The sequence below is a fragment of the Gavia stellata genome, chromosome 5, assembly GCF_030936135.1.
Source record: "Gavia stellata isolate bGavSte3 chromosome 5, bGavSte3.hap2, whole genome shotgun sequence".
In the NCBI taxonomy this organism is placed as follows: domain Eukaryota; kingdom Metazoa; phylum Chordata; class Aves; order Gaviiformes; family Gaviidae; genus Gavia; species Gavia stellata.
In genome coordinates this window covers 44,125,496-44,150,146 of record NC_082598.1, presented here as the reverse complement: position 1 = coordinate 44,150,146, position 24,651 = coordinate 44,125,496, and the positions used below count along the sequence as shown (strand labels likewise).

General features: G+C 36.7%; 1 protein-coding gene across 1 annotated transcript in view; it reads left to right on the top strand.

Moving 5' to 3' along the window:
* TLL1 (tolloid like 1) overlaps positions 1-24,198 on the top strand; it is a 135,712-nt gene extending 111,514 nt beyond the window's left edge. Inside the window, exons 15-21 of the mRNA XM_059818259.1 lie at positions 478-638; positions 3,575-3,755; positions 10,559-10,684; positions 12,092-12,219; positions 16,710-16,923; positions 22,046-22,296; positions 23,899-24,198. Of these exons, the coding sequence (XP_059674242.1) occupies positions 478-638; positions 3,575-3,755; positions 10,559-10,684; positions 12,092-12,219; positions 16,710-16,923; positions 22,046-22,296; positions 23,899-24,033 (1,196 nt within the window). The 3' untranslated portion in view covers positions 24,034-24,198. The remainder of the gene's footprint in view (positions 1-477; positions 639-3,574; positions 3,756-10,558; positions 10,685-12,091; positions 12,220-16,709; positions 16,924-22,045; positions 22,297-23,898) is intronic.
* Positions 24,199-24,651: the final 453 nt, after the last annotated feature.

The following is a 24,651-nucleotide window of genomic DNA, read 5'->3' as shown; positions in this document are numbered from 1 at the left end:
GTAGGTTGTGGGAGGCATATACAGCTCTATGAGCTGAGACAGGTAGGGCTGATTATGGATCAACAATCAAGGAGAGAAGCTGGGGAAATGTGAAGCGCATCTTAAGTAGTCTGTCTGTCAGAAGAGGGGTGGTCAAGGTTCTGGGGAGGGCGGTGAGGTCAGAGGACTTGCATGGGAAAGGCTGTGAGAGAATAACCAGAGTCTCTGGAGGGAAGGGAAAAGAATGAATATGATAACGCCTTGTGTAGTCCTGAAACTTATCTCTGTCCGCAAACAGCAAACCTGCAAGCTGTTCAAGATAGGGGCTGTCTCTTTCTCTTTGTTTGCACCAAGCATGATAAAACAAGATTCTGATTAGTCTGTCTGGGCATTACAGCAGTGTAAGTAATGAGAGGACTGAATCTTCTCAGTGTGCTTCTGTTTATAGTAAAACACAGTTTCAGTCAAGAAACGATGCTCTCCCTTTTAATTTTACAGCTGCTTGCGGAGGACTACTGACAAAGCTAAATGGGACTATAACCACACCAGGGTGGCCCAAAGAGTATCCTCCAAACAAAAACTGTGTGTGGCAGGTGGTTGCCCCGACGCAATACCGAATTTCAATGAAGTTTGAGTTTTTTGAGTTAGAAGGGAATGAAGTAAGTAACTGTGAACAACGAGCTGCACAATCTGTTACATGCTAAACAGTTTCATGAGTGTTCAAAAATAGATATTGTCTTATCAAACCCTTGCTGACTGTTCATACGCTGACAATAACCATAGATATTCTTGTTTTCGTTTTGGGACTGTTTCTGGATTCTTTCAAAACAAACATGGAGAGAATAGCTCTCTTTTTACATATCATCTATATGTATTACAAGAAATTTAAAAGAAATGTTCTCTGTGGAGTCTCAGCTGACTTTTTTTGTCAACAAAGTAAAACAGAGCAAATGACTGAGGCATGTTGGAAAGAATTCAAGAGAAGAAAATCTGGAGAAACCAAATCATCTTTACAGACTATGACTACAAAGAATACACATAAGCTGTTGTTAGTGACAGAGTGAGGGAGCATTTAAATCACTTATAAGTATCTCATGGGGGGAATATTTTAAAAGGAGCGGTGCCAGAAATAAGGCACAATAGAATAGCAGCAGTGTTTCAACTGGGCAGCCCCCAGAGGGGGGCACCTCATCCCCAGGTGAGGGAGAGGGGCAGGGCAGAGCCCTCCATGTGGTAAGGACTGCTTCCTATAGCTTTAAACAAATTGGTGGAGATTGCACTGTTTTTTGGGTGCCAATCAGTAAAATACGGGTTTCAACATCAACTTTTCAGCCTCTGTTCTGCTTCCTAGGCACTGCTCTGTCATACCACTGAGTTCCCTTGCCGTGCTCTTAGCCATAATGTACTGTAGCCATCGAGTTTATCTGGATATTCTTCACATGGCGTTAAGAACCCAAATCCCAGGACATTATTTCTGACTAAACAAATTTGTAGCAACATATTTGATACAACGATGGGCCATGTTTTGGGCATGAGATCTGAAGTGGCAAAAGCTGGAGTTTAAATTATAACTAAGAAACAACCCAGCCGTGGCTTCTCCAAAATATTTCAAAATTATTTGCAGAGGCAGCAATGTGAGACTTTTATTTTTTTAAATAATTTGGGATGGGTTCTAAAGTCCATGACATTCCAACTTTTAATGATTTATATGTTACGTGCATGTCCTGTTATCATTATTACAAGAACTGCAAAGGATGTAATAAAAACTTGCAAATCCCAAATAATTAAAATTTAATTACCGTTTGAACAAATCATAAAACATTTTTCCTGCATTTTCTTGGTACTTAAGCCAGATTTGCAGGGAAGACACCTGGGGTGTAATGAAGTTAAATCAGTTTTCTAAGTCATACAAGACACTTAAACAGATACGAAAAATAGATACATAATCTTTTTCAACATTTAGAACTTTGATTTGATTCTCTCCTGTGCTACTAAATCTCAGCTTTATGCTATTAAATAGTGGTACTAAGAATGGTAGCTGTGAAAATCAGAAGAAACATACAATATCTGGAACATTCTAATATATTGTCTGAGTGCAGACATAAAATGTATACATTTAGCAAATGCTCTAATTTTTTTTTTTTGTTATAGGAGCTCCATTTAGGCCCAAGTTTAATGCGTCTTTTCCAATATTACAATTTTAATGTTTTACATTTACATTTTACAATTTTAATTTTATATTTAACTTGTAAAAATTTTTAAATATACTGTAGTATGAAAGAAATTAGACCTATCTGAAGTTATATTTCAATTCTAATCTAAAGCTATGAAACCATCAAAATGCACCACTGATGTATTGCTGAAATTGCTGGGATTTATTAACGTTGCAAGTTATATTTGAAAATCACATGAGTTAATATGAATTTATCTTACAATTAATATAAATCAGCATGTGGCAGTAACTCAAGTTTTATGGATCTTTGTGTTCTTTATATTGTATAAAAGTAGTTTCTATTGAATTAGTCACTTTCCAACTCTACAACATATGAAATTGTTCCAGTAACGATGAAAATTTAATCTACATCTAGAATGTATTATATTGAAAACAATTGGAAATGTTGACAATCATTTAATATTTCATAGGGAGAAAGAGCAACAAAGGCCAAAACATCCTTTTCTATAGTTCTCCTCCAGCTCCCCTGACATTCCTTTTTTGACTAGAAATTGCGATTTATCAAATACAACTTGGATTTAATGGACAATCTAAGCTCTGTATGAATCCTCCTGGCCACTGTTTTCTCTTAAGCTATTAATTGCAGACAACTGGGACATTTTTGATTAAATGATTGATAGTTGAGCCTAAGAAGCTTAGAAGTTTTTGGGTGGAAGGCTTTAGGTTGACCAAGGGATTATGCATCGAAAGTATTATCACGAGTAATAGGTCTTGCATAAAGCTTTTTTATTGTATTATTTTGCTTTATTTTTAACCTTTTAATGAAAACGACATGCATCAGCCTTCCAAATTATAGCTATGTTACTGTTAAAGAAAGGTGTATGGTTTTAATAGTGCAGATTTATATATTAGTAAATAAATGAATATGTCTTAAAGACATTATGGTAAAAACTTACCTTGTAAGTTTCTAACTGAAAATTAAGATTTTTTTTAAAAAATCTATGAGATGCAAGCAGTAGAAGGTTTGTAGGTTCTGGGTATGTGGTTTATAGCACAAAGATAGGTATAATTCTTAAGGTGAATATTTCTAGATTTCAGTCTAATGTCACTGGAATTTTTAGTTTTTAGATTAAATGGAAATGTTACTAAGAATCTTGAAATTTAGATACTAAACACAGATTAGTATCTATCAAAATATAGTTTTGAATGTAATGCATAGTATAGCTATGCCTTAGTGACCTTAAAATATTCTTACACAAAATCAGTGAACATTTGTAAGCATTTACAAATGTTTTCAGAGTCAGGGAAAAGTGAAAAAAGAGATTATTAATGAGCATATACCAATCAGAGTTCTTGCATTTGTAAACAACTTCATACTTTTCTTTTGGTTAGCAAAAGAAAAATTTTTCTTTCTTTTCTCAGGTTTGCAAATACGATTACGTGGAGATTCGTAGTGGCCTTTCTTCTGATTCTAAACTACACGGTAAATTCTGCGGTACAGATGTGCCTGAAGTTATCACCTCTCAGTACAACAACATGCGAATTGAGTTCAGATCTGACAACACTGTGTCAAAAAAAGGCTTCAAGGCACACTTCTTCTCAGGTATAGAAAATCACTCTTGTGTACCTGTGAGTGCCTTTGAGCATACACTGACTAGGCAGAGTGAATACTGTATTTTGGTATGAAAGTGAGTGGCCCTTTCCCTTATAACTTTCCTGGTAGCTTTGACTTTGTTTTATTTAAATAAGCATAAACCAACCCCAACCCTGGAAGTGTTCAAGCGCAGGTTGGATGGGACTTTAAGCAACCTGGTCTAGTGGAAGGTGTCCCTGCCCATGGCAGCGGGTTTGGAACTAGATGATCTTTAAGGTCCCTTCCAACACAAATCATTCTATGACTCTAAACCACTCTCTTGTCTTAAAATACTGTTCTGAACTGTAATGTCTGTATATAGTAGAAATTATATAGAACGCATAGATATATTTTTAAACAACAGCAGAGGCAAATGAACTTTGTGAAATACAGAGGAAAAAAGCAAATTTACTAAGTGTTTTTAAATTTCGGTTAGATTTCTTTTATCCCAAGTTTGGTTGCTATTTTTTCAAATCCCAGTTATAATGTGATATGAATTACATACAGTATACACTTGTGGCTTTTTCACTTGGGTCTCTTAATATAATGCATTAGTTATGAAATTACCACTTTGTGCTATGACATTTGTTTAACATTATGGGTACTTTCTTGCCAAACTTTGCACTTCTTAATGTTTTGCAGAAGAACAGAGTTTAAGACCTTGCTCTTTCAAAAATGTGTGTCTTTTTAGTTATGAGCGTAATTTCGCTAAGGCAGATCAGAGCAATGGAAGTTTATATCATCTGAGGACATGTATCATTGAATAAAGTTAGATATGAGTGAAGCTGAAGATGTGAGGAAATATTTGCACAACCGTGGTCTCTGCAATTGCACATTGAGACTGGACTATAATAATCTGGCTGGGTAGGGTACCACCTGGTGTTAGTAGTGGAATTTTGCTTAATGTTTTCCTTGTGTGTTTACACGCACACACTGTGCGTAGGTATGTTATCTTGTGTAAAACAAGACAACAAAACAGTCCCATCCTCCCACCTCCCCAAACTGGAAGTCATTCAGAAGCATCTGGGATTTGAATTCTGCCCCAAGTTCTTTGATAGCAGTTAAAAATCTGAATCTGGAGAATCCTGATTATGTTTAGCAGGTAGCAAAATATATTACCAGGCATTGTTATTAATGTTTGTTTGCTAAAATGCTTTATCAAAGCTGAAATGAAAATGGTATTTCATTGGTTAGCTTTAATAACTGATAACTTAACTATGACCAAGTAATAAGAATCAGTACATTGTACAAGTGATGTGGTTTGGAAAATAAGGAAAATAACTGTAAAGACAAACAGTTTAGACTGTCAATGTTTTCTCATTATGACTACTTTGATGATTTTTTTTAAGCAATTGTGAAAGATGAAAAAAAGTGTTTCATCTCAGACAAAGAAATTGACGAACACTTTACCTCCCCTAAAGCATACCATTTTTTCTAGTAATCCCATTTCTCTGGTCATAGGTTTTCAGATCCATCTTTACATATAGTGGCACTTTTTACTTTTAAATTTATATTTTACATTAGGAAGAAGCTTTCAAGGTTTACTCATTATTTGTAGTAAAAATACGTATATGCACACAGCAGAGCTTCCTCCTAGAAACGCTTAAACAACTAGTCATTTCATGTTGGTCTAGTAGCGCCAGCAGGAATTGTCACATACTTTGACTTTTTACAAGAATAAGTATTGACATGTTCCAGTTCTAAAAATGGCCTGCAAATTACATTTGATATGCTTTTTCAGGATCTATAAAGCTATGCCAGATAAGATTGGCAATGATAGCTTTGTAATTTGTGTAAGCTCTGTAGTTCAGAAGTTGTGTTTTGTGGACATGCTGAACTTTTATACATTTATAGTCAGTTAAATTTTGGTTTTCTTTAAAGTGATACTTCATTTTCACAGATTCATTTTGGAATTTATTTTAGTGATTGTTTACATGATCTGTTAATATTATGTGTGGGCTCTAGGAAGAAATCAGGCCAATGTTATATGTTGGGGAAAGAATAGACTTCATGGAGGTCAAAGCATCAGGTTGTAATCCTTCAGAACCATTATTTCCCTTCTGTTTTTAAGTTCTGAATGAAATGTTCTTCCCTTCTCCCCCCCGGTGAAAACAGGTTTTTAGTGCTAATTAAAAACATAGAAGTTTTAAATGATGCCATTGATCACTAGAATAAATTCATTAGCCAGGGATAAGTCTGAACTAATGTGTTTTTTAATGAATAGAAATGCGTGCTGTGTCCTGGATATAGTATATATCTAATCCCCTTCAAAGAAAGATAGTTTGATATAAATAATCTTTGAGTCTGTAAGTATATAAATTTACTGAATGCTTCATAATGCATTTCTGCCATAATCTCTTCTCTCATTTCATATGAGTTCAGATACTTTGTATTTTATTTTTATTCTTTCTCAGTTCACTTCCAGTTGTTATTATTTCTAGCAGATTCTATTCTTCTATGCTATCTGGCTTTCCCCTTTTGACATTATTTCCTGATGAAAACTGAAACTTTGTAATGCTTGAGACAAATCAAACTTCTGAACTTAAAGTATCTAAAAAGAGGTTGTCATCTCTGAATATTTCATCAGACAAAACTCCCATGGCTGTCAGAAAACACTGTAACTTTCTTACCCCTGAATTCCTTAATATGGACATAATATGCTAATGGTCTGTCAATGAAGAACGAACTTAGGACTTCAAGTATTTTGCCTTTGGGAGTTGATAGCTGATCACTATTCAGCTGATGAAGTAGGGTTTTTTGCCTATTTATATACTTGTCTTCAGAATACACTACTTTTAGAATGATATCTGTGGAGAAATACTTTGTGCTAGTGTCTAAGATACTTGCTGGAAGGCATTTAACAGTTTTATTAATTAAATCGCAATAGAAATATTTGTAAGCATTTAGTTATAAAGACGTACATCATGAAAAAAATCGATAATGATTAAAACACTGCATCTTGTGGTCTATTCACCAGTAAAGGACATATGCAATACTCAGCAAGAGAGACAGGTGGGTAAGTCAGATTAGTCTGAAGATTAGGAACAGTAATGTGCTCCACAAAGCACAGCCGAAGAACTTTTTTTGCAACTCTTATGGTGGTGAATTCTGCAGCCATGGCTACAGTTGAGAAAGCATGGCCCAGCTCCAGCTCAGACGACAGAAAGCAGTTTTTGGGTGGTTGGAACCCGCTGTGATAAACTGTGAAAGCAAACAGTGACATAGGGCAACAGACGACCTGCATTAGGAAGGTATTTATGTTGATATAAGACAACATGTAATTACATTTTTGGCTGTAAAATGGTGTTAACAGCCAGACAGGTGCTACTGGAAAGTGAGAAAAACTTTTTTTTTCAACATTCTGTAAAATTTACATTTGATGGGACAGTTCTGAAGAAAGCTCAGTTGGGAGCTGTTGCAGGGATCTAGCTAATCTCCAGAGACACTCTTGCATATTTATAATGGAGTTTCTTGCATAAAGAGAAGAAACTAGGGAGTCATGATACATTAATTTTTTAAAACTTCTATTAAAACTTTTTGGAATTGAGTATTAGGCTTCTAAACTAAAAGCTTCTAGTAATGAGGTTTTTATTCTTTCTCCCTCTCTCTTTCTTCTGTCCTCCTCTCTCTCTTCTGCTCTTGTCAGAAGACCTATTGCAGTCTGCTGGGTCCATAAGACTAGAGGAGCATAAAATAACTCCAAGAATTTACTCTAGGGAGGGAAAAAGATAACAATAATATATATTTAATTTTTTTTCTGTGATGTTTCCAAGAAGATAGCCTAATAATTTCTTTAAATCAGCCTTTGTGTAGTGGTATGATTAATACCCAGTGATAATATGTCAATAAACTGCTTCCATTTATCATAAGTTTTAGAGTTACTTCAGTGTTTTAAATAAATTCTTTGCATGATCATTTGAGACATGGTGTTTGATGTAATATAGAAATGAGGTTTGTTGGGACATTTTTTCTTGGGTGATGATTCATTGAGCAGTTAAAAAGAGAAAGCTAGAATGTTTCTAGCCTTGAGCAAATTTGTGTTGGAGCACAAACTCATCTCTGGTGCCATCCTGGTACATTTTTTTTCCACAGACAAGAAAGCTGCCTGCAAAGAGAAAATTTTTGTTTTTGAATCTTGCAAGGACTTGATACAGGTCCCTTCAGGCCGAGTACGTATTAGTCACAGACTGGTGGCCTCTGAGGGTGTCAGAGGTACGACCATTTGTCCTCTGAATGATTCAATCTAACTTTTTGTGGAGAATGGATCTTTCCCTGTTCTGAGTACTGAAATGAGAAAAGAAAGAAAGTATCCATTCAAAATGGGGAGACTCATTTCCATCTGTCAGCGTAACAAATGGCTTTGTTTTTACATGGCAAAACATTTGTTCCTATAACTAATACAGACTAATTGTTTTTTCATGAAATTTGAAACTGGGCAATCAATTTGACAGAAAGTCTGTTCCGAATTATGAAGTGTGAGGAAGGCTCGTTCAACAGTTGCATCCTTAATTCACCACATACAAGTAATTATTGTGTTCAAAGATGTTCCAAAGCTTCTCCTTTCTACCTTCTGTCCATTGTTTTATCTCTGAGGAGGTCCAACATGGGACTGTTTGCTTATGTACTTGTCTCTTAAGAGATTATTTTACAGAATATAATGTTACTTAATGTTAAAATACTTCTCAGTATTTTCACACAGTATGGTGGAAGATGAAAATGGACAGGGCTTTTATTTAGAATTTGTGTACCTACTCTGTACTTGAAAGCCTAACTTGAATGCATTTTGAGCTTGCCTTCCATTTATTTTATTTTGGTAGAAAACTACAAACTAATGCTTAGGAGGGGAAATATTGAAGAGTTTTGTTCATATTATATCTAATTTCTCTTTTGCTTGTTACTGTTCTTCACTTGCAACAATTTATGATAGTGCTTGCTTTTGCAAAGATAAAAGATTAAAACTTTTGTTTGAAATTAAATAGATTTACTTACCTCAGTTTAAGACTTGCATTGCAAGGTGCATAAACAGTGAATTGTGGAGACTTTATGCTTCTTTAATCATCAAAATGACTAGTATAAGTCTTTGGACGTATGATCCTGGGAGCTACCTATGTTTTTGACTGTTTCTTAACCTTCAAATCTGTTCACATCTGTGGGAAGCTTCCAAAAAAATTTCAGTGCAAACAGATTTGAGATTTACAGGACAAAATGCAGTGGATGCCTGGGTTGGACTTGCAGAAGTTATCTATAAATGTACGTTATCATCATGTATTATAATTAGAAGCTGATTTTTATGGAGAGACCTGCAAGTCAACAGGGCAAGTGTTCCATACATTTTGGCAGATAATGCTGATGTGTATGCAATTATAATGCAAACTTCCTTTGTTGTTACTGAATATGACCATCAGTAAAGGCAGGGAAAAAAATACATAAGACAACAAAAAGAGACTTAAATTATCCATAGCGGCTCATAATCTATAGAAATTTTTACTGTGCCTACTAAAGTCTGAAACATCGCATGTTACCTTGTTTGGAGGTAATGCTCACTACTGCTTTCCAAGGTACATGAGGCTGACTGGGATGCATGCTCTGCATTCCAACCCTGCAACAACTGGACCTCTGGGATCACCACAATTTCTTTGCTCTTTTTCCTCTTCTCTTTTGCATGTTGAAATGACACAGTTTGTAAGATATAGTATTTTTAGTATGTGCGTGTTTATATATATATTTATATAGGTATATATTTTTCTGTCTCAGGATTTATATATATCTGTTTATGCATATATATAGGCATATTCATGTGCATACATATGTACATGTGTGTGTATATATACATATATGTCAGGAGCAATCTGCCTGTTTCAAATGGACCGGCCTCACCTAAAATGACAACAGCTGAATGACATAGAAGCGTGGCAGCTGAGGCCTCTTGCTAGAATGACAGCCTGTTAATCTAGTTTGGCTTTTTTCCATGCAATGAATTTGTAGCTGTTTAATGCAGGTCATATTTCCTTCCCTACTCTCTGCTTTACTTCTAACACACTAAAAGCTCTTTTAAAGGATTATATGTTAATAAACAGAACTGCATGCTATATTGTAGATCTCCTTGAAATAATTAATGCCAGTTTCTTTTGTATGTTTTTCAATGAAATGTTTTTATTTTTGTGATGTTCTGTAATGTCCAGATTCATTACAAGTAAAGCACACTGTCACTCTGCTGGGGAAAAAAGGATCAGCTTATTAAAAAAATTTATGATAAGTCCTTCTTTTCTTACATATTTAATGTGCAGAGCTTGAAACCTTGTTTGGCCTACGTGTTCCTTTCAACATACCACCGTTAAATTGTGGAATTTGCATAAAGTTGGAATACTTTATGTGTTGTCCATAAATTACACTTCAGTTGTTCACTGAAATAAAGCTTTGGATGAGATATTTATGAAATTTTACCAGCTAGACCGCTTGAAAGAGTAAATGCTGGTAACTGGCTTATCTCCTTTGATGTAGCTTGTTTGTTTTACTAGTGTTCCTCTCCCCTAGGAACGACCCCTCACTTCCTAGAAAGATGAGACAGACTCTTTGTGCCATGGTGCAAGGTTGCAGGCTGAGCAATGAGTGGCTAGAACTAAGGTACCACCAAACTGCCATGCTGAGAAGAGTGACTGTGCCTTAGTTTATCCTTTTCTGGACTCAAACACTGTGCTAAACCTTCCTCTTCTTTGGTAATGAGGACTACTGCTAGCTGTGATGCTCACCCAACCTTGTTGTGTATTTCTTAGACAAGGATGAGTGTTCGAAGGACAATGGTGGCTGTCAGCACGAGTGCATCAACACGGTAGGAAGCTACGTTTGCCAGTGCCGAAATGGATTTGTGCTACACGAAAACAAACATGACTGCAAGGAGGGTAAGTAATAAGGTATTTGAATGGTTCATTATATAACTGTCTTACAGAAAGATCTCTGCAGCTCTCCTTCCAAGGAAAAGAAAGGAAAAAGAAAGATTGTGGTAATGGGGGCTTAGGTATTTGGGCTTAAACACTCCCCCCCACACCCCTTTCCTGTCCCCTCCATCCCCAGCATTTGTGTGTGGCTGAGTTTGAGGTCCACAGGAATGCAGTTTGGAAAACTTGGGATCGTTGACAGGGAGTGCTACTTTTAATAGTGCTGTGAAGTGTCGAACATTTAAAGCTGTGATAGAGTATTTATCTAATGCTGTGTTAAACACAGGGATAGAATTTCTAGAGAGAAGCTTGGTAAACTTGTCATTTGCTCCTGTCAGTAGCAGTCAGTTTCCTCACAGTCAGGTTGAAACTGTATCTGCCCTTTCTGGTTTATTTTAGGGACATATTCAGACAATCTAAATTCCAGTCAAGTCCCTATGCATCTTTCTTCCTATTTGCAGTCTCAAGGTGTGGCTACCTCCAAGAAAACAGTAGCCTTTGGGGCTTAAGTAGAATTTAGATTATCTGCAAATGAACCTCAAGGATGCAATATCATGTGAGCTACTGTAATTTTGCAAGGCTGTGTTCTAGCATGGATTTAATTTGCGAGTAGAGATGTGCCCTTTGTGAATCACTTGCATTATCACTGGTGTTGGAATAATACTTGCCTGCTTTAAAAGATTCCCGTTGAATAATTCTCTGATGTTTATAAAGCAATTTGAGATTGTTAAAAAACTAAATACAAAAATGAAACGTTTCTTTCTTGTCTTCTTTAAGTTTTAGTTCTTAGTATTGATTCACAGAGATGCACTTCTGGTGATTCAGTTATGATGTGCATGACTAAGCTGTTATGGTACATACTCACAGTTTAGTCTTAGCTGTTCTCTGGTTGTATATATGTCCCTGCAAACTGTGGTTTAGAAATCAAAATGATTGCTCTGCAGCTGCAGTATGAAGGTTAGCGAGAAGAGAGAAAAATAAATTGTTCAAGAAATATCATTCGAAGTTAAAGTGGCAAGATTTCTCATATGGATTTTCATACTTATTTGTATGTAGAATGGGGGAATAGCAAAATATTCAATTAATTTTTAATACTTATGTATATTCCTTAAAAATATTTTGTCCGAAAAAAAGCCATCCATTGTAAACAGTGCATGCTTCACAACAATCAATAAACAAGCATGCTGGGTTAATTGCCATAAAGTGTTTGCCAAAGGAGAACAACATGATTGTGCACACCGAAGAGCATGCTTAGCTGTCTTCCTAAAGATCTTTTCCATTCAGCGGGTCCCCTGACAAAAAAAGAGTACTTTTCTGGCTACCTCTGAATGCAGACCCCCAGACTAACTGATGCTATCACTGTTGGCACAGCTGAGTGTGAACAGAAGATCCACAGTCCCAACGGCATCATCACGAGTCCCAACTGGCCCGACAAATATCCCAGTAGAAAGGAGTGCACGTGGGAAATCAGTGCCACCCCCGGGCAGAGGGTCAAACTGGTGAGTTTCTGCCTACCCTCTTTTCTTCCACCAAAACTGCTTCTCAAATGACTCCTCAACAATACGAAACTGTTACTGTACTTTACTATCAGTTTGCAGCCCAGAGGTAAACTGTTTTAAAAACGTGCTGACTCCTGACCATTCCTGGCCAACTGGGGCTACTCAATATCATAGAGCTGTGAATTTAAGTTTGTGGTGATTGTAAATACTCTGGACAGAAAAGGGCAGTAGGAATACTTTTCTCCTGTCAGACTTTACTATATCATTGTTGCAATTAATGAAATTTGCACAAAGTTTTGACAAACATGGCAGAGGCCATCTATGCAGACTCCAGTACACAGAATAAACAAAACCAGAAGTTATGAACAGTCCTCTCCACACACGTTTTGCATTTCTGTTCTCTACTTTTCGAGGAGGAAAAGAAGATACAAAACCCAAGAATCTGGACTTCCCATTGAAAAGTGGCTCCAAAGTTTAACATAAGTAGAAGAGCAGCCTAAGTAAGTTATGTGACCCTTGTGTCCAGCTGGCTGAGGGCAGTGCTGGTGGCTGAAACAGGCTAGCAGAACTTTGGGAGCTTTGCAGATCTACTGAGGTTATCTAGCCTCTGTATGAAGCCGAAGGCACGGACCTGCCCAGGGGGCTTTTCTGCCTTGAGATCAGCCCCAGTGTTCCTTCAGCCAGAGTACTCAGGGGACAGCCACAGCAAAAGCTGGCCTTACATATTTTAAGATCCGATAAATTGATTTAACAAGTGTTTTGGAGCAAATAAACTTAAGAAGAGGGATGTGTCTGCTTTTGTTGTGATAGCCAATATTGATGCAGGGATGAAAGGTCATCTCCTAACTCCTGACCTTAGCCAAAACCATAAAGCCTGTTACTGGTGTTGGTGTGGGATCATGTGTTGATCCCTGCTCACCAGAAGTAAAATGGTTAAACTGTTCTGGGGGATGTGGGGGTTGCAGAAAATGAGTGGTGTGCATGCTCTGTCCATTCAAAGAGTGAAAACCAGGTTTTTGATTCAGGCGGCCTTCCTGCTGCCACTTCTGAGCAAGCCTTCTTCATCCTGGCTGAACAAACCAAAGCCAGCCAGGCATGGGCATGTTACTGTAAAAGCTTTTTCAGTACTTTTAACCACAGCAGGCAAAATTCCAGCATTCAGATTTCTTCAGTGAAATACCACGTGGTTGGTTTTGAAAGGAAAGGTTTTTAAATTGGCTTTTGCCAATGAAGTTGGAAAAATTAAACAGAATTTTACTAGATAGACTTTTCAAAAATACCTCCATGATTTGGAGTCTGAAATCCACTTTTCTGTACAAGTTGGTAGGGTCAATCTACTAAATTCTGTGTGCATAATATCTTTAAAGTCTGTCTAATACAGAATGACGCCATATCAATAATATTAATACCATACTTTCACTATGGATAAATATTTTTTCTTGGACTTTCACACTGTATTTAAGTTTACTCCTCACAGTTTACTTCATCAAATTGAACAAGGAGAGAATAGATTTCTTCACGGTAACAAACCACATGAATTGTGAGGCTGTGCTTCATTTTTCAAGATGGGTGTGTGTACAGAAACTAATCTTTTGTTGTGATTGCTCTCACTCTGATAATCATGAAAAGTCTCTTCCTGAAAAGGCTCAAGTTAAGCATTTGGTGTAATTAAGAAGCCTGTGAAAAAATGGTTATGCACTTCAGAATTTTTAAATGAAATGTGTAGATAAAGATGGCTTTGAAAATGTATGTAGCAGAGAGAGAGATTTTCATAAGCTAATCAGCCGGATGTTTATAAGAGACAGACTTAAGTGTCCCATTCAGGCAGCTATCCAGAAGTACCACCAACGTATCTACTCAGTTGAGTGCTATAGATAGAAAGGGCTGGATGTTCAGAAGCTATATGTAACATTTCTGGATACCATTCCCACTAATGAGACAATCAAAATGGGGACTGTAGTCATGGTAGGGTAGGTGTTCAAAAGTATTTGTCCCAGGAAGACGGAGTGTGATTTAATTATACTACTAGCTTTGTTAAATCATCTGAGAACTCTGTTGGCACTGAATAATAAAGTTAGCAACAACAATTCAGTCATGTTCAACTTTAAGGGAAGTTTGTGTCAGTTCTTCTCTTTCAAGCCTGCCTTTAGCTCACTGCTGGGAACTGACCACTTCTTAAAAAAATGGAGGTCATCTCTGGGTGTTTTGAAATATCAGGCATTTTTAGCTTTTAAAAGACTTAAGATTTGTTTTTCCTTTAAAAAACAAATTCCTTTGATTCTCTTTGTAACTCCTAGAATAAATTGTTAGACTCACAATAGATTTAGGACTTTTTTCTGTTGTTCTTTGTGGGACTCAGTATAACATGTACTGTCCACCTGCAGGCTTAGGAATCCCAGTGATAACTCAAATATTAAAAATGATAGGTGTGTCTTACAGTTCATGGTGAGAAGTGTTTCCTAGAGAGTGATCTTTTTGTACTGCTGAGAAGTGAACAAAACTGATATAATTTTTCCTCTAAAAGAAAATGAAGTTCTGCAGGCTGCTCTTGGACCACATCTATTGCTCCCATTGATTCCCAATTGGCTGGACTCAATTCTATATTTAACTAATTCCATTGCAGTTAGTCTCTCAGCTTTATGTTTTGTTTTGGTTTTGGTTTTTTTAATCAATCAGATTTTATTTGGGTATAAATGACAACACATACTTGGCATCATAAAAGTAGGATGGCTGACTACAATTTAAGAGCAGCAGGGGGGACTGCTGTACAGCTGTTTTCACTGCCTCTGCAGTTTTATTCCCTTAATAAAACCCCCAGACTTTCCTGTGAAATGAACCTACATCCATTGCATCATGAAACTCTTCACTTTTCACAAAACAAAAATGTTATTCTGAATATTCCAGTTCTTTGGGCAAAAGACTTTGTGTTAGCTCTTTATATTTCCTTTAGGTCAGTTGTTAATATAAATTACCATCATGTTTCACACTGACTGGATTCCACAAGGGATTTGGTAGGTCAGATTTGCTTTGGTGTACCAGGTAGAATGCATAATTATGATATTTACTCAGTATTTGATAGTTCAGTTTTATTCCTTTTAATTCTTGTTTCTTAATCCTTCAGTGGTTTTTTTCATAAACAGTCAGCTATGTGACTACTCATGGGAGCATTTATACTTAGTGCTTTTATATATTTTGTTCAGCAAAACACATTTTGAATTTCACCTTAAATTGTAGGTTATTTCTGAAAATTCAAAAAGATGTGTATGTGTATTGCCTTCTCAGTGTTTACATAACAGGAAATTACTGGATTTTAATCTTTAGGTTTCTGGTTGAAATTTAGCCCTGGTCAAAAAGTCTTACCTGAAATCTCTTAGATGTCCCCTTGAAATAAATTTGTTGATACCAGTCCAGCCTTGGAAGACACTCTTCCGTATTTGAAAAGCAGGTATTAGTTATATGGGTTTTAGCAGTTTCTGTAGGGTATGGCATACACCTTTGGGAAATGCCTTTGGTTGGATACTCTGAGTTTGAGAAATCTAAATTTCAAAAGTTTTTAAAAGTAAGTTGGCCAGGCTCTGCTCTGAAGAACTTGCAATTTACAATTTTTAATAGACCAGAATTTGTCCTTACAAGCTGCCATGAGCACTAAGAGAGACTGAGAATCCCTAGGAGCTCATTAACTAAGGTAAATGTTATAAAGTGTAGAAGAAACATCACAGATTTGAAATGAAGTAAAGTTTGTGATCACTTTCTTCAAGCTATGGCAGAAATTCGAATCTTCTTGGGAGAGCCGGGGACAGCAGAAGAGTCTGCTCAAGTTTTTTATTAGACAATCAACAAAATTTTGATATTTTTCACAATGATTTCGCTAGCAAATATGTGATCTTAGCATGAAGGGTGCAGCCTGAAGTATTTTTAGTGTTGTAATAATAAAAAAGAGATCTCTAGATGATAGATTAGAAAATATAACTTTCATGCATAACCATTCATGTGGAAAGGTTGTTCTCGAAGGCTTTAGTTGCGGTGTGAGGTAAATAAAATAAAAAAAGGGAGGAGGGGGCATTATGTTTTGCAGATGTTTCAGTCAGTCCTCAACTATCTGAGGAAACAATAGATTTCCGGCTTTTTTCTGTTTTGAATGTTCTGTGAAATTTGGAATTATCCTACAAATGGTACAAATTCAACAGAAAAGTCACAGTAATCTAGATTTAATATTCTGTTACGGTATTCATTGGCTATAAAGAGTCTGACCCCTTTTTATATGAAGGATGATGCCCTCTTAAAATTCACTGTCTTAATTATCATTCCCAAAATCTTTCTCAAAATCAGTATGTTATTAAAGCTACAGGTTTGTAGGGGCAGTAATGCTAAAATCTGTCATCTTCACTACATCTACTTTGTGTTCTAAAACATACTATCAGTACATATGTACCTTATAATAACAGTAAATACAGTACTACATTAAGTAATTTTGCTTTTTCCCCCCCCAGACCTTCAATGAATTTGAGATAGAACAACATCAAGAATGTGCTTACGACCACTTGGAAGTGTTTGATGGTGAAAGTGAAAAATCACCAATTCTGGGACGCTTATGTGGCAATAAGATACCAGATCCTCTTATTGCTACTGGCAACAAAATGTTTCTCCGCTTTATTTCTGATGCATCAGTTCAAAGAAAAGGCTTCCAAGCAACACACTCTACAGGTCAGAAAATCAGGATGTGCTGTACTAATAACTTCCTCTTTGTTCTTTAGTGGAAGAGATTCAGGCATTTCTTTTATAGGAATGGGATGAGTTAACAGATAAGACAATGTTACAACTAAATCTAATGAAACCTTAAAAACAGTAGGAAAAGTCCGAGATTGCAGAAAGTATTCTCTAATATTTTAGACTTTTTTTTCTCCTTTCTGTCTTTCTCTTTGTGTGTCTTTCTCAATTTTATAGATAAATGATTAAAAGATTTTGAAACAAAATCCCATAAAAAGAAGATATTGGCATAGACAGTCTAAGAGATATTTCTTAAGATTCATGCCATTAGTTTGTAAAAGGTTCAATAGCTTTTCATTGTATTTGTAATGGCAATACTTCACTGGGGCATGTGATGCACCTCCATTACTTTCCTGTTCTAACTTAAACAAAAGTCTGGGTTTTGTGTAAACAGTTATTACTTTCCTGTAGAGCTGAAAAGGAAAGACAAGCCAAAGAAAAATAAGAAAAAACAATACTGAAGTCTTTCTTGAGACTGTAAGAATATAATCTCCTGCACATTTACCATTTGATTTTGTTCTTTGGCAGAAATCACTGAAATTGAAAATAGTGTTTTGCAATTGCATTAATAGATTTCTTGGGACATTTTCACGTGTGTACATTATTTCCCTGAAGTTGCTTGGCTTACAGTGGCCCCTAGTGCTGAATCTCCAAACTTCCAGTGCTTGCTGTTTGTTTTTTTTGTTTTCTTCTTCAGATGTAATGTCTATCTTTACTTTCATTCTTATTCATCCAGTATTTGGCAATAAATATTAATGCAGAAAATATTTATAAATATCTGTGGTAGTACATAAGGTTTACTGACAGGTAGCAGTTATTAATAGAAGATCGTAATCAAGGTGGTTAGTCACTGTTAATACCATTTGATATTACCCAGAGTATTCATTAAGTTGATGTGTAGTGCTCAGCTAACAAATCCTCACATATCAATGTTAGAATTTTCTCTTTTTTTCCTTCTGCTTTGTTAAGAATGAGTCTAAAACCATTAATTTCATTTCCCTTTCAGAAAAAGACAGTAGGCAACAGTATATGAACTATTCATTCTTCATGATCTGGGCCTGGAAAGTGAAAAGTTTAGCTACCTGTAATTCAATCTGTTTTTCTTGTGGAAAATTCTCTTCTACAAGCATGCCATTGTTGGCCTTCCCTACCACATTAACCCGTTCCCTTAGATGGAAAATTAGATAGAAATGGTAATAATTACTCATTTTTTTAAATTACCTCAGGGTAAATAGTTAAAGGTCAGAACTCTTGTTAGAAACAGGTGTTGTAAAACTACTGTCTCATTTATTCTTCTCACTTTCAATTTGCAGAACTGGAGCAGTCATTACATTGAAAGAAGTTCAAATTTATACTCCTTAACTTCTAAAGATTGCTAGTTAAGTTATGACTTGCTGGAATGATCTGCTGAGTTTTATGTGCCTTAACTGTAAATGCTTTCTTAGCATGCATGATAGTGCTTTTCTGAGAAAACCTGAAGAATAGAATCTGCCCAGTTTTTAAGAATGTTGTAAAAATTAGAAAGTTTGCCCCCTTAAGAGGGGACATTTATTTCCGTCAACTGCTGTTGCACAAACTGCTCACCAAGTTGAACAACCCATCAGCAGCATGTGCTTTGAGGTACTGTTTGAGTGAGACAACTCGGATCTTGCAGCCTTTTCCTGTAATCTTGAGCCAAACACAGATGCTCTGTGGGAATTTTACCTCTGTGCTTTGGACACACATGTGAATGAATAGATATCTAACAAGTGTATGAACAGTGGATTGTATTTCCTTATTTTTTTTTTCTAGCAAATAATAATTGACAGTATGTAATGGAAGTAGGCAAGGTTGTGCTCAATCCTGCACAGCTGTGCAGATAGACAGGGAGAGCTGAGGAGAGCTCCTTTCCCTTCTGACCTCTGGGCAGAAGTCACTCAGTAGAAGGACCTGGGTAATATAACAGTGGAGAAAGAGTAACTGGATCCTATGCCCCAAGGTGTCTGTGCTGCTGTATTCCTGGCATCTTCATGATTTAATGGCCTCTTATTCTAGTAGATCCTGATGATGATGTTGGTTTCCCTTCTGTGACACTTTTCGGCTTGAAATACTATCCAAATACCAAATTTCCATTGAATATTTCAAAAAACAGGATAAAACTGTAGCAGCAGGGGCAATAAAATTTAAAAAAATACGTTGGATAGAAAGACTTCCCCAGGTGGAGAAAAACTTAGAAAATGCTGCTTGTAAAATGCAACACAGTTTTAGAAAGAGAATCTGTTGTATTTTCCCTCTCAGAAAAGGCATCTGGTTCCTTTCTGGATGGCCTTATTTATGGTGCCTGGCCTCCAGCCACTGCTGCAGGAGGTTGCAGGTCTGCTGTAGGTCCTGTTCCTATTTGTCAACCCTGGGAGGATGTTTCTAACAAATTTGGGGATCTCAGATGTCACACAGTTTAGGATCCTGTGTCACTTCCAAAATGACTCTAATAATTCATTATGGCAATGCTGAATCAAATTTATAATCTTGTTTCACTAGTTCAGATAGTGGGGGTTTAAGCTTTTCCCATCTGTCCAGCTTGTTAAACAGTCAAGAGACTACTGCTTCATTTGCCTCTTACCTTTGTAAGAAGGCTAAAAGCCCCTAGAAAGGTCAGGAAACAAGAAAGGTTTTTTGTTCCTTAGCTGATCTAGAAAAAATGTCGTTCACCTAAAGCTGTCAGATCAGCAGCATTTTATAAGTCAGACATATTTCTTTACAGTCAGGTGTGTACATCGTACCTACAGCAGAGCGGACACAGCACAGTGGAAAGCATGACGGTTGGTGCAGCTGGGTTAGTTTCGGTATCAAGGCTAAGCAAGTGCTGCTGCGTGGCACTGCTCTGTTCCGTGCAGACCCCTCACAGCCTGTCCCACACGTCCTAATGCAGAGCTGCATTGTGCAGGCTGGATGTAGACTTTTGAAAGTACAACTTAGTCCTTAAGAAATTGAAAATTTGACTTGTAATTTCTAAAATCAAGACTTTGTCCTAAAATATAAGGATATAATCCATGGGAGAAGGGCAGAGGAAAGGGAATTGCCATTTTCTGCCATTGTTAGTATGGCTACAACTTTCCTTTAAGCTCCTGTCCACTGTAGCATGCAGAAGGAAACAATGCAGACAGTTAATCAAACATTTTCTCCTTAGCAGCTGTTATGTGTGTGAAGCAGGGAGATGTTCTTACTGTTGGCAACAGTCCAAACAAAAGAAAAAAAGGAAGTAAATGAAATCAAGAATAGGGAAAAAAGGGAAAAAAATCAGTAAATTACAATACCAATGAGAAATAACTGTTTGAACTCATTTGATAAATTTTCGTTATCATGTGCTCTTATGTGTTCTTTAAAAGTAAAAAAAAATTTGAAATTTCAGATTGAACAACAGATCGTGCATAATGGATTACTCTGCTTACATAATTTATATTCCCTGCTTTGATTCCTCCATTTTCTTATTGAGAAAAAACACCACATTTTTAAAAAATAAGGATTTGCTCATTACTGTCATTAATTCCCAGCTGAAATGTGACTCCTCACAATATAACATTGCAATTGGTGATGTTTAGTGTGCATGGAGTCCATAACACTGAAGTCAAATTCAAACTGTCAATTCACCAAAGCTTAGAAATGTTTGAATTTTGCAATTTGTTTCAGGTTATTATAAAATGACCAATTTATAATAGCTACATTTGATCAAAATGCAGATAGAATTATCTGTTCATTTATTTATAAAAAACTGAACCTAAACTTGTGAATCTCAGGTTTTGGTTCAAGCTCATTTGTACTTGGTGTTTTTATGGGTGCTATAAGGAATGGATTGTTCTTGATGAGAAACCAGAACAGAATTATGCTGTTTTCACTGAAAACTTTGTAGCTGTAGAGAAAAAAAGCCCCCACCCATCTCTTGCAAACATAATAAACAATGCTTTTTTTTTTCTTTTAAGTACAATTTTCCATCTGTTGTTGGTTGCATTGTAATAGAACTTTTAATTAGCAAATGCATAACACCTATATGTTTAAGTTACTGCAGAAGCTGAATTCACTAGCTATTTAGGATGGAATACTAGTTTTAATTATAGCTGCTGAAAATATTTAGAAAGGATAAATTACTAGCTGCTGTTTTGTTGTTGTTTATTGTTATTTTTTTTTTTGTCCAGCGCATTTTCAGCAGTTTCAGTTCTTGAGCAAACTGGCTAAAGAACAGCTTATTGGACTATACAGTAAAGGTCATTCATATTTAAATTATGAACTTTTTCAGCAGTTATAAACAAGCTCTAAAGCAACACATACATTTTACTACTGTGTACAAATAGAGATTTATACTGAAAATACTGCTTTGGCATAAGGCAAGGATCTCCAGCTCAGGACTTGCTTCAAGAGCAGGCTTTCAGCTGCAAGACTTTCTCTGGTAATAGCAGCTCCCTCCGGGCCACAATCTTGTGCAGAGAAAGACCTGTTCACGTCCACGAACTATGCAGCAAACAAGCTAGCAAGCTTGGCAGTGGTGTTTAGTATTGAGCTGGCTCTGTAGGCACCACATGATGGTTAAAGCCGACACTCCTATGAAACACAAGACTTTTGCACTTGATCGCTGATTACACGTGTGCTAGAGCTGATCCTCGCCCGCCACTTGCAAACAGGGTCGTTAACCTATGTGGAAAGGCTGTCGCCACTGAAATGTGGATGCCCCGCTTAGAGCACTTGCCTTGCTGGTCACAGGCACCTCTCAAATGCCGACTGGAAGAATATCCTACCTCTTGAACCACATTCCTTACAACTTTGGTGTTCCCTGCCTTTTGGTCTTTCACTTGAAAATTACGAAATATGCTCAAATTTCTGTAGTTATAAAACAGAATTTATATAGGCAAAACTCAGAATAATGGATTTGTATTCATACTGGGTAGTACTTCACTCTATACCTTGTTTGATTGACCTGCTTGTGGCGTAAAAATGCACTCATCCTGAATAAGGCTGGGCACCTATGAAAAGAAAATGCTAATTTGCACTGAATAAGCTCCTTTGTCCTTATTTTTTTCCCTCTGTTTAGAGTGTGGTGGTCGGCTGAAAGCTGAAACCAAGCCCAAAGATCTGTACTCGCATGCTCAGTTTGGCGATAACAACTATCCGGTTCAGGCGGATTGCGACTGGCTCCTCATGGCAGAGCGCGGCTATCGAGTCGAGTTAATGTTTCAGACTTTTGAGGTTGAAGAAGAGGCAGACTGTGGTTATGACTACGTGGAGCTGTTTGATGGTCATGATAAGACAGCTATGAGACTTGGTCGATTTTGTGGATCTGGGGTAAGTAACCAGGTACTAAAGTTTTTATTTCCACAACAAAAAGAAAAAGAAAGACAGGGCAGAGGAAGGAAAGGGACAAGAAGGGATGAGGTTCAGTCACTACACCTTATAATGAAGGTACTAGATTATCTGCTCTAGATTTTTTTTTAATAAAAATTAGCAGACTTGTACTACAAGCATTACCTTGAAATATTTTCAACAACAAATATTCTTAACTAGTTTTTGACCAAAGTATTGTAATCTTATGTTAAGCTTTGGATAGCTGACAGTGGAGTGTTTAACCGCACCCCAAAAAAAGTTAACAGCATTTTCCCTTACAGGGGGAGAAATGCACTGGTGTTGAAAATTATCACATTAAAATTCTTTCAATTTGAATGAAGCAGCCACATTTTGCAGGGGGAAGGAAGCTTGGGAAGCATTTATAATATGCTCATCTACTACTTAAATATGATTTTAGGAAAAAAAAAGTGCTCTTAAACTGTGTGATTAATACGGGCCTTAAGAAAGCCCTGTCATCCCAAATGCATCTCTAACACGTTTTAACTGTGAGACATGGAAGACATTGGGCCAGGTGACATCCTGAAAAGGATGTATCCTATTTCTCCTTTTAGACTTGCATTGTTCTTTTGGCTGCCTGCCTTGAGAAAGCTGGTGCAATGATCCCACAAGTCCTCATCAATTCTTTATATGTGTGCAAATGTAAGCACACTTTCATACATACACTCTTTGCCTAGATAAAAGGTTTTAAAGGCTCTACATGAGATAGTAGGAGCTCTTAATTAACAGTGTAACACTTTTTGGATTCAGCCACAGTGCTGGATCAAACATGTCAGTCATCCAGACGAGTTACCTGTAAGCTGGCTTAAAATCTTCTAGGGCGTTTTTTGAACACTTAAAGGTGCAAGAAAGGTGCTACCACTGAACTATAGGCAATATACTCTAAGGGAAATGCTACAACTGAGCCCAGCATCTACTAATTTACACAAAATACTTTTCTTTGCAAGTTGCCCTATATTATAAGTAGAAGGGCAGCAAACTGGAGAATGGCCCAACTTCGGGCTGATTTTTTTTTTTGGGGGGTGGGTGGTTGGGGTTTTTTGTTGTTGGTTTGGTTTGGTTCCAAAGCAAGCACATAATTAAGACAAAATTAAATAGAAAAGCTATTGAAAGCAAAATAATCCAAGCTGATGTGGAAGAAGGGCACTGTTAGTATACATTACCACATTCTAAACTTCAGAAAAAGGACTTGGTAGTTCAGCTGGTACTTCTGATCCATGTGCTTCAGTAATAAACCAGGCCATCATGAGGGCTATGAAGAATAAGATGGAAATTATGTACTGGAGTCATTTGTTTATCTAAATTTAGAATACTGTGTATGGTCTTGCCCAGTCACTTACATGACTCCAGAAGAACTATAGAAGACATCTGGGAAGGGTAAAAGAATGAGGAGCTTTGTTCTCTTTGTCTCATAAGAAAAGATTGTAGAGATACTCAATACAACTTGAATACGAAGGAGAAATATCCATAAGAAAAGAAATGTGAATGAAGGGTATAAATACACAGAGTGGTCAGATAATTTGTTTGTTTATTCATTTATTTTAGCCACCAGAAGAAATTTATTCAGCAGGGGAAGCTCTTTTACTTCACTTTCACACTGATGATACAATCAACAAGAAAGGATTTCATATACGATACAGAAGTATAAAATATCCAGATAGTGTGCACACCAAAAAATAACGCAAGAACCTCTATGCCAGAAAAGGAGAGTGAGAAAGAAAGAACGCACAGTGGAAAGAAAGGAAGGCGTGTCTTTTTTTTTAAACTGAAGTTATTAGCACAAATGTTTTATATGAGTTCAGTTGAAATGCCGACTTACAAGACCAGAGACTGAAATAAAATAAAAAAAAAATAAAATCACCTATCCCAGTGGAATAGGCAAGATGATGATGATGTGCAGGCTTCATACTTGACTGTCTCTGCAAAGCTTGTGAAAGGACTTTGCATGCAGGGAGAATATAAAAGCTTTTGTTTATGGTTTGACATTTGTTATACATGCGTGCAGATTCAATCAGTTGCATTCAGGGGAAGTGACCCTGCAGACCATTCTTCCTTCTAATGATTGTATGATGTCCAGGAGGGAAAAAAGCTCTTTCAGGTCACACACTTAAAATACTGTCCCTATACCTAGTTGCTTTGACTTTGTATTCTGCATGTGGTGTGTACAAGGACTTGAAAGAAGGTATGAAATGGGAAGATCTTCCTGCATTGTTCTGTATTTTTTACAAATTCATCTGTCATATCAGGTTATCAGTGTTTTGAAACTGGAAAATCCTACTTCTGAAACATAACTGATCT